General features: G+C 42.6%; 1 protein-coding gene across 17 annotated transcripts in view; it reads right to left on the bottom strand.

Moving 5' to 3' along the window:
• The window catches only part of DLG2 (discs large MAGUK scaffold protein 2), a 1,827,487-nt gene that overhangs the window by 493,123 nt on the left and 1,323,108 nt on the right, over positions 1 to 11,256 (bottom strand). For 9 of the 17 annotated variants that reach the window (XM_045293139.1, XM_045293148.1, XM_045293133.1 and 6 more), the window contains one exon: positions 9,598 to 9,642. The exons of the other annotated variants lie outside the window; for them this stretch is intronic. In XM_045293139.1, coding sequence (XP_045149074.1) covers positions 9,598 to 9,642 — 45 coding nt within the window. The remainder of the gene's footprint in view (positions 1 to 9,597; positions 9,643 to 11,256) is intronic. 17 annotated transcript variants of the gene reach the window in all.

Raw genomic sequence — 11,256 nt, 5'->3', positions numbered from 1 at the left:
CGACCCTTCAGTAAGGGGGTGTCCAGTTGCCTACAGATGGGTTTTGGATCTCCAATCTGCACTAACCCTCATTTACAATGATATGAATTTTTTTTCTTTGATGCCTGATACCTGATCCCTTCGACACCTCGTGGTCATACAGGCTGGTGTGCTTTTTTGGTAAGTTCATTTTTATAATTTATTCACTTTGTAAAATGTGATGTAAGAGAAAAATATTTTCAAAATACACCTTTACCCCTCATTTTGTGCTTAAATATGACATTGAAATGGCAAAAAAGACAAAATAGATAAGTGGGATCTTATTACAATGAAAAATTACTATCTATTGAAAGACTATCAACAAAGTAATACAGATTGGGAGAAATTTTTGAAGACATATATTAGATAAAAGTTGATACTTAAAGTTTATAAAGAACTCCTATAATTTAGTAACAAATAATCCAATAAAAAGTAGACAAAAACCTGAACACACATCCACTGTGAATATAGGAGGGTCAATGGTCACATAAAAAACACGCTCATTGTCAGCCAAAAGCTGCATTGGTGCGAGTGCTGTCGGGCCAGTTCTGGCTCACAGCCATCTCAGGAACAACAGAACGAAACCCTGCCAGATCCTAAGGGGATAGAGCCAAAACCACAGCGAGATGCCACTTCTTCCATACTAAGGTGGCCACGAGGAATGAAACACAGCAATAGAAAATATGAATGTTGCCAAGGAGGTGGCGAAATTGCACATCTTATCTGATGCTGATGAGAAAGAAAAATGATACAGCCACTGAAGAAACTAGTTTGACACTACCAAAAAAAGTTACACATGCAGCCACAATATCCCCAGGAGATGGGAGAGCAGTGGCGCAGGCAGACACACATGCACACTGTTCCTTTGGGCATTAGTCAATAGCCAATGGTGAATACATCCCAACACCCATCAATGGATGAGTGGCTAAACAATAGACGGTGTAGACAGACAACAGATTATTCTTTCATAGAGAAACAAGTTGTCCCCACACATATCTCCATGGGGATAAACCTTGAAAACATTACGCTGCAAGAAATAAGTGAATCAATCATGAATGCACAAATATTATGTGATCTTACTTATATGACATGTTGGAGCAGAAGATGGAAAATACCATGGACTGCTAAAAGGATAAACAGATCTGTCTTGGGAGACATGCAGCCAGAGTGCTCCTTAGAGGTTAGGAGAGCAAGGCCTCGTCTTACATATTTGGACATGTTGTTCAGAGAGACCAGTCACTGCAGAAGGGCATCATGCTTGCTAGGGTGGAGGGGCAGCAAAATAGAGGCTGGTCCCCAAGGAGAAGGACTGACACAGTGGCTGCAACACTGGGCTCCACTGTGAGGCTCGTTATGCGGATGGGAAGGGTTTGCTGTAAGGGTCGCCCCGAGTCAGGACGACTGGCTGTCACCTGACAGCAACAACACCTCTGAGATCCCCAACGTCTCAGAGGTAAATGTTGAGGGATCAGAGGTTAAGAGTTACCAGGGACAGAAGGGAGGGAAGAAGAGCTAAATCATTATTTAGAAAACAGCGAGTTTCTCTTTCTGGTGATGAAAATTTGGCAATGGTAATCGATAATGGCTCTATCATTTGATTGATGTTAAATCAGCAGTTCTCAACCTGTGGGTTGCAACCCCTTTGCGGGTTGAAGGACCCTTTCACAGGGGTCACCTGACTTATAACAGGAACAAAATTACCGTGATGAAGTAGCAACAAAAATAATTTTATGGTTGGGGGGGGGTCACCACAACATGAGGAACGGTATTAAAGGGTCGTGGCACTAGGAAGGTTGAGAACCACCGTGTTAAATGCTATTACTGAATTGAATGATGTTGAATTGGCAAATGTAGTGTTATCTAATTTTATAAGAAAAAAGATAAAAAGCTCATACTTCAATTCATATTTTGGGGGGGATTTTTTGCATTATTGATACGTTCAAGTTTATAAATAAATATTATCCATGATTTTATAGACAGATCCCTGATGAAAGAAAGTTATTCGTGGGAGATCACAGTCATGTCTGTACTGAAAAAGTGGTTTCTATACTAAAGATCAGCAGCTTGGCAAGGGCTGAGTATTAAGAAAGCCCCTGAAACCTAAACCAATTGCCTTTAAGTGGGTCCAGACTCATAGTGGCCCTGTGGAACAGAGTCAAACGGAAGCACAGGTTACAGTGGTGTAAAGCTCGATGGAAGCAGACTAGCAGGCCTTGCTCCCAAAATCAGCTGGTAGCTTTCAACACCTGAGCGCTTCACCACTGTGACACCAGCTCCTGTTCGGCCTAGTAACTCATTGCCATTCAGTTCATTCTGAGTCACAGTGACCCTCTAGGACAGGGTAGAACTGCCCTTTGGCTTTCTGAGTCTATAACTCTTTCCAGGAGTAGAAAGCCTTGTCCTTTCCCACCAAGGGCCTGGTGGTTTCCAACTGCTGACCTGTGGCTAGCATCTAATCCAGAACCACTATGCCACCAGTCTTAGTAGGCTGTGTAAACATTAATTAAGTTAAAAAGAAAATGGCCCCATTAGCTCAAGGAGAATAATTCTGACGAGGTTAACACAGGAGAACCTGATACTGTTTTCTGGTCTTTGCACTCTTGTGGAGACCCTGGCTGTGACTAAGAGTTGGGATCCTTCCCAAACAACCCTTTACTCCATTCTCATTAATATAAACCCAATTTTCCAAAGGTCACTTTACTTGTAGTAAAGACTTCATTTCTCAGCCTCCTTTCTAGCTGGATGTGACCCGATGAACAACATCAACTGATTAAAATTTAAGCAGGAGAATTCGACAGAACTCCTGGAACGGGCACTGAAAGAAACGCTGATTGAGCTGGGACTGCTACAGGTTTGCTTCCTTCCGCTAACCTGGAAGCCAGACACGATGGCTGAGCTTCCTCAATCATCTTGGACCATGGAAGAGACCTCGAGGAGGGACGCAAACACTGTGGCTAGTGGAACATGAAGAGTGGGCTTCATAATATGCGGAGGCATATTTTTGCTTCTGGACTACCTGCTTCTAGATTTTTTTTCAAACGAGGAATGAAAACAAACTTCTATCCTGTTTCAACTAGTGTCTTAAAAAAACATACATAAATAGAATTAATAGGGTTTTTTTTTCTCCCAATAATGTAAAATTACACTCTAATACAAGGAAATAATTATAGACAGGGCCTATAAGGTGCTAATACATGTAATTGTATCATACGCCCATCAAATGCTCATGGTGTACTTGGAAACCTCCAATGGAAGCATGGTTGCAGGGATCTTTGCAAGAATTCTATGTACATAATGTAAGTTGATCTAAACTTCTCAGCACAAAACCTTAGAAGAAAGAAGTTGATGGCTTCTTTGAGATCATAAAACACTTCACAGTGATACCCTTTCAGTAGCATTGTACTTTCTGCCTAGGAGGATTGATTAAATGTTCTCAGTCTGATGTTCATACTGCAGACCAAGAAAATGATGTTATCAATTTTCTCTCTGTCCTTTTACCTTATTGGCATCATATTTTGAGACAAGTTTTCAGAATCAAAGCTGACTAATACATATCTAAAAAATTCCATTTATATAATATGAAACTGAATTATGGGAAATAATTTTACTCTCTGAACACTACAATAAATCCCGCACAAGAAAAAGGAGCCACTCTAGTATGTCCACTGTTGAACTCTTGTGACTAAACTACATTATTTCAGAACCATTTCATGAAAATAACATTATTTTATGAATCACTTATTTAGTAGATCTGATGTTTGGAGAAAACTTGGTAATGATATGTGATATTTGGGGAAAAAACTTTATTTAGTACCTATGACCTTTAGAAGGAGACTTTTTATCATAGTGCTTTGATTAATTGACTAAGCTTAATCATTCACTATTCAAAGTCCAACAAGAACAACAATAGAAGTCTTACCAATGTAGACATAGCTACTAATATTGTAGGGTTTTAAATCTATCACTTAATCTCCATGCATTGCCTATTTATTTATTGTTTTGTACAGCCCCTGGCTAATGAGTAGGCATACCAAATCCAAAGTCTCTTTTTCTCAACTGCACGGAGAAGAGGAGATGAAAACCAAAACAAACCCCCAAAGCATTAACAAGTAAACAAACAAGAAACACCTGAAAAACCCAACAGTCTTCATGAAATACTGACAACGTTCTCTTGTAAACAAACGGTAAGGGCAAAAATATACTGAAAATTTTTTTGTCAAGTAGTGTGAACATAGGGATCTCATTGGAAGATCTCTCTGCTGGTGATGTCGTGGTTACACATTGGGCTGGTAAGCACAAGGTCAGCAGTTTGAAACCACCAGTTGGGCCCGCATGAGAAAGATGAGACTTTCTCTTCCTGTAAAGAGTCGCAGTTTTGGAAAGCCAAAGGGGTATTTCTGTTCTGTCCTGTAGGGTCACTGTGACTTGGAATTTACTTCATGACACGGAGTGAGTTCTGAGCAGTATTCGAATCCTGGGGCTGTATACAGGTCGCAGTTCAGTAAATAGTACCACATGAACAATCCGAGATAAGCAATGACACAACCCTGCTTTCTGAGAGCAAAGAGGACTTGAAGCATTTGCTGACAAAAATCCAGGGTTGAAGCCTTCAGCCTGGATCGAACTCAGTGTGAGCAAAACCAAAATCCTCACCACTGGACCAACACAAGAAACCCTAAAACCATCAAGATAAATATAAGATGGAAGTTGTCAAGCATTTTGCTTTGTTTGGATCCACAGCCAATGCTCATGGAAGTAGCATTCAAGAAATTAAACAAATTGCATTGACAAATCTGCTGCATCAGAGCAAGAATGTGACTTTGAAGATTAAAGTGTGGCCGACCAAACCCATGGTATTTCTATGGCCTTCATGGATGTGAAACTTGGCCATTGAATAGGGAAGACCAAAGAAGAATCAGTGCACTTGAATTGTGGTGCTGGTGAAGAAGCTTGAAAGAACCATGACTGTCAAAAGAACAAACAGACCTGTCTTGGAAGAAGTACACCCCAAAGGCTTATTAGAAACAAGGACGGTGAGGCTTTAACTCATGCACTTTGGACAAGACCAACTCAAGCCAAATAAAAACTCATTGCCATCGAGCCGATTTCAATTCGCAGTGACTCTATAGGGCAGAATGGAATGACATTTTGAGGTTTTCTAGACTAAATGGGAGCAGACGGCCCTAACTTTCTCCCTTAGAGTGGCTTGCAGGTTCAAATCAGAGCTTTTGGGTAGCAGCAGCTTAACCACCAGGGATCCTTTCAGGAGAGTCCCAACTCACTGCCAGAGAGTTGATTCTGATTCATAGCAATCTTACAGGACAGGGCAGAACTACCTCCCAGGGTTTCTGAGACTGTGAATCTTTAAAGGAGTAGAAAGCCTCACCTTTCTCCTGCTGAGTAACTGGTGCTTTTGAACTGCTAACCTTGTGGTTACCAGTCCATCACGTGACCCTCTCTGCCACTAGGGCTTGTCAGTTCCTGGAGAAGGGCACTGTATTAAGTAGAGTGCCAGTGACAAAGAGAAATCTCCTCAATGAGATGGATTGACCCAATGGCTGTAGTAATGGACTCAAATACGACAAAAACTGTGAGGATGTCCCAGGACCTGGCAGTGTTCTGTTCTACTGTATCAGAATAGAGAGATAGCAGCTAGAGCAGCTCCATCTGGACAGAGAAGAGCACATAGTAGGTGCTTGACACATTTACAAAATAGACATGAAAAACAAGTTCTCTAATAAGAGACACTTTTAAAAAGGAAAAAAGACCTCTGGTTGGGTCAAGGAAGCCATCTATTATTCAGAGTCTCCTAATAAGCTTTCACTTTCTTAAATCATCACAAATGATCACATCAGACAAAGAGACGGAAAACCTAACATTGCCAGTTAAGAATTGATGAACTTGAAGAATATGTTGTGCGTGGTTCATTGGCGCGCAGAGGACTTGGCTTCCCGTCTGTGCTAGACTTGCCATCGAAATGCCTGCCCAGGAATCCTCAGAGGGTTACCCAGGGGCATGATGCTCCCGGAAGAGTCCAGCCCTAGGGACCAGAAGGCATAATGCCCATAATCTTAGTACTCCCTTGCAGTTGCTCCCCTGTGACCTCATGTCAGGAGATAAGCAATGCTGATATGAGCTGTCACTTCGACCTGGGTAGGCAGAAACAGGTGCTACCACCACATCCCGTTTAGTCAGTAATGTAGGGCCATGGGGAAATGACTTGGCAGTAGGAATCACCAGCCCAATTGAAAGAGCCTGCTTATCCTATTCCAGGCCTCCCGAGTTGCCTAGGGCAGGAGGTAAGGAATATGGCAATCTAATCCAAGGTAGCTGCTAGCTACCTTCACTCTGTCAGAATTCAGTTGATGGATGCCCTAGATGTGGGGTAAAATGGGGGAAGGGTCATCAGAGAGATTAGTGTTATCTGTAAGTGATTTTTTAAATAAACAAACCATTTTATTTTGCTGTCCACTTATCAGGGGCCATACATAGATGGCTTTTAGTCCCATCTGCTGAGCCATCAGCATTTATTTGCATATCTATGGGTTTATAATTGCAGGATCTCACAGCATATAATTAGCATCATACCCTGACTCTTGGTAATCTCTGCCCCCCTCCCCCCCAAAGTGTATTAGCACTTGCTATTTGTTCTGCTTCCTTGGCATGTTTCAGTTGGTAACCCATAAGGTTGACACGTGGGCTAGCCACACACAATCTAAAGCAGTGATTCTCAACCTTCCTAATGCCGAGACCCTTTAATACAGTTCCTCATGTTGTGATGACGCCCCAAACATAACCTTATCTTCATTGCTACTGTTATGAATCACGTGACTCCTGTGAAAGGGTCGTTCAACCCCCAAAGGGGTCGTGACCCACAGGTTAAGAACCACTGATCTAAAGGAAAAAAACAAACAAAACCCTACCTACAATTGTCCCTCCCCATTTGCTGTACTTGCCACCAGTCCAACTCAGTGCTCTCCCCAGTGTTAGGCGCTGTGGAGCTGGTTCTGAGTCATCGGACCCTGTGTACAGCAGAATGAAGCACTGCCTGGTCTTGTGCCATCTGCACAATTGTGCCTACGTCTGAGCCCATCAATGCAGCCATAGTGTCAGTCCATCTTGTCTAGGAACGTCTCTTTTTTTGCTGTCCCACTTCTTTGCTTTAAACATTATGTCCTTCGCCTGGGACTCGTCTCTCTTGACAATATATCCAAAGGATGTGAGGCGAGGCCACACCATCCTTGCTTCTAATTCGTATTCTGGCTGTTCTTCTCCCAAGACAGATCTATTGTTCTTTTGGCAGTCCGTGGTACGTTCAATATTATTCTCCAGCATCATAATTCAAGGCACCAATTCTTCTTCCTTATGCTCAACTTTCACATGCATATGAGCCAATTGAAAACATCGTGTCACAGGTCAGGCACGTCTAACTCCTCAGAGTAACCTCTCTGCTTGGCAGCGTTCTAAAGAGGCCTTGGGCAGCAGTTACCTCATAACTGCTGGCTGGTTCTGTGAGTACTGATTGTGGCACCAAGCCAGACTAAACTCTTGACAACTTCAGTCTTTTCTTCACTTACCACGATGCTACCAACTGACCCGGCTGCGAAGATTTCAGTCTTCTGTAGGTTGAGTTGTTTTCCATCCTGGAGGCTGCAATCTTTGATCTTCATTAGCAAGTGTTTCAAGTCCTCCTATAGGACCTGAGACCATTATCACACTGATCCTACCTTTAACATTTTGGTAATTTTCCCATTACAAATCTTTCCCACTAACTTTATTTTCTAAGCATTGCATTTTTTTATCCCGATTATTGATCTTTTTGTCTCTCCCCCTGTCCTCTACCTCTGCTGCCATAAATCTAATCTCAGAATTTTGCCGAAGGTGGCCAATGTTTAAGACGAAGATGGAGATGGTAATGATGACTGTGACAGAGAATATGACTGGCTAGTGTAATACACAAAGATAAAAAGTCAAAGGACTATGACCCTTCATAAGGTAGCAGCAGTAAGACAGACTCCCACCCTCATGAGTGTCCCCTTGGTCTCAGGCAAGGCTCTGCTTACACGCCCTCATTCAGGCTATCCTGGGCTGGATGACATGCTAGACTATCGTATCTGGTTTACAGGGTCCGTTCTTTGCCTAGACCAGGGTTGGCAAACTTTTGAAATGGAAGGGCCAATCCTGTCCCTCGCAACAATTTAAAAATTATTCGAGAACCAAAGATATATTTTTTACAAGAAATGAAATCACCATTATCTGATAAATAGCCTTTATATTTTTTTCCATTTTACTTCAGAGCTACACATAGGTACTGAAAGAGCTGCATAAGGCTCCAGAGCCACAGTTTGCCAGTCTAGATAATTTGCAATTCCCTTCATTCACTTTAATTCCCAATGCTTTTAGGATAAAACCTCTAAATGACCACTGGAGTCCATGAGGCAGAAGTCCCATTCATCACACACAATTTTCCCAAAATTTACCTGCTGCTTTCATAGAATGGTCACAATAATAAAGTCTCTTTATCAGTCAAGTTGTAAGCTGTAAAATCACACAATGGTTACCAAAGCGGATGCTGTATGTAAAGGAACAGAGCAGGGCTTGGGTTGTCACACTTTTGTAGGCTAGCGTGTGCCATCTGCTAGTGTGTGACCTCCCTGAGCCTCAGCTTCCTCAACTGTAGAGTGGAGGATGACCATTAGCCCAAGGAGGAGGGAGGAAGCCCAGAGTAAAGCACTTAGCACAAGGCCTGGCACTCACTGTGGGCTCACCAAATGCCAGTCATTGTTAGCCGGGTTATTACTCAGTCACTTAAGCTGAGTGATGCAAAGCCTCTGTGAATGGTGCTCGCCTTTCTGTGCAAAATACACAGAAAAAACCACTCCAGCCAGGCACTCAGCAGCGGACAGTTCACGCATTAGCACGTTTACATGAGGTGGCTTCTCCACCAAGGAGCAGGACAAAGGAAGGAGCGGCCAGTGGTGTTCATTGTGCAGCATCTGCTGCACAATAACAACGAAGTAAAGACAACAAAAACACGCATCCTCTTTCAGAGCCCTGGGGGCTGTTACTGGATTTCTCTGGCCTCCTCAGTTGTAACTGCCCCTCACTGTCTCCAATCAAAGCCCACCCCTCAGTCGGTGCTGCACTTTGATCTACAGCTTTCCTGCTCCAGCTGGGGCATCCTGTGTAGTTGTCAGGTCAGAAATCATTTGTTGTTATTATTAACGGTCTATGTACCACAATCTGCAAATATTTACTTTCATCCATAGAAATGCGTGTGGACTCACCACGGCTCCTTATACAAACCTCACTCTCACGCACATTTTATCATGTGTGCTTATTGAGAGCAAAGGGGGAATCAGCACAGGACCAGTAACAGTAGTTTTGAGATTATTCGGATGCGCTACTTCCTTCAAGATGCTACTCAGGGTTTCAACAAAATCGGACACACGCCCTGCAGGAGGCCACACGTGGGTCACGGAGCATTCTCTTGAAAGAAGGTGCTGAAAATGAATGACTTGGACAGAGGTGACAGTGACAGGTATATTTATTTTCCAAAGAGGATAGGGAGTGCCATACCTGGGTATTCGGTGTGTCCGGCTACAGTAGTACTTTTGTGGCATCCTGAAAGATGTTAAAACAAACATGCTCATTACCTAAGACGCACAAGCCAGCATCATGGCCACCCTAATGCCTTTGCAACAAGAATTTGCATGATTTGGGGCAGATCCAATATATCATATCCTGCTGTTTAACTGTTTTTATTTTGTGGATATGCTTTAAAAGGCTTTTTTGGTTTTTCTTTCTTGTTTACTTAGCTCCTAAGATAACACCTAAGTCTTGAGGGTTTTGAGGGAAGCAGGTTAGTAGTTATCTAACATCTGGACAGAAAAATTAAATATAAAGTAAATAAATGAAATCACAGTAAGACAAAAAATTAAAACAGAGAAAATAGAAAATCCATAAAAAAATAATAATCTGGGAAAAATCTGCTCAAATATGTGTATTAATATCTTAAGGTGCTTGTATAACTTAATAAAAATAGTATCATTTTAATCAGAAATAGAAAAAGGCTACTAATACCGAATCACATACAAATGACCCTTAGACACCTAGAAATGTTTACCTTCATTAGCAATAAAGTATGAAAATGAAAAGATTTGCCTCCTTTGCTTGTTTACAAACCACAGAGAACATCAACATTTCTAAATCACCAGGTAGAAGATGGTGAGAAAGAAACTCGCCTCAGGGCTACTGCCTTAAAACAAGACGAACTCTTGAGAACATTTCAAGAACGTAACTTGGCGACATCTTTCGGCAGTTTGCCCGACAGGGGGCAATCTCCGGGCCCTGACGGAAAAGCAACACACGGAGCTGTCACTGTCCTCAGGGCAGCAGGTCGCTGAGCGACATCGACTCAATGGCAGTGAGTTTGCACAGAGTCAGTTGCGCATGGTTATAGAAGCAAAACAGAAAGGAAGGAACCAAAAGGCAATGATTACAACATCAATGTGACCAGGGTAAAGGTATAGAACAGAGAAGTTAACCACGCGGTGATGATTTATTGTTTAGTCATTAAAGCTAATATTCATGAAAAATGCTAATATATGGAAAATGCCTTATGGCATAATTTTGGGTAAATAAAGCATGCATTGTATATATGGCACTGTGGAGACGCTGGAGTCAAAGACGCCCATTGCTCTTCCTATTTGGGAGAAGGACAAAACGGTGTGTGGGGTCATATCTGACATCCAATTCTAACTTCATACCAGCAACTCCCAAAGCTGATTTCTATGAGGCTTAGGTCAGCCAGCTCCCCATCCACCAATCTTCCCGATCAATTCGGATGCAATTTCTACTTCTCAGTAGGGATCAATAATCCATGGCTAGGGCCACACAGAATTCACAGAATATGATCACAGTTATGCACTATGGGTCTGTTAGAGAGGCTCACCAGTTACAATTCTAGTGAGAAATGCTCAGGAGGCAGTTCTGGCCAGAGAGGCAGACTGTGTCTGTGCCTGCAGGCACGTCTCTCTCTGGCCCTCAGCCCCTTGGCCTGGCCTCTGCCCTAGCTTGAGCAATGCATGTAAGCTCTCTTAGGAATTCCAATACATACCCAGAGGGCATGCCACTCTTTAACCGGAAGGACTCAGCTCTAACGCTGTGCATCTGTAAACCCTGCTCCCCTCATTAAGTGCCCAGAGACACCTCAGCCCACAACCAATCTCTTGCCCA

This window comes from Echinops telfairi, unplaced genomic scaffold, assembly GCF_000313985.2.
Source record: "Echinops telfairi isolate 266 unplaced genomic scaffold, ASM31398v2 ScPeMD7_1713;HRSCAF=2227, whole genome shotgun sequence".
NCBI classification, from domain to species: domain Eukaryota; kingdom Metazoa; phylum Chordata; class Mammalia; order Afrosoricida; family Tenrecidae; genus Echinops; species Echinops telfairi.
This window is presented reverse-complemented; position numbering and strand designations above follow the sequence as displayed.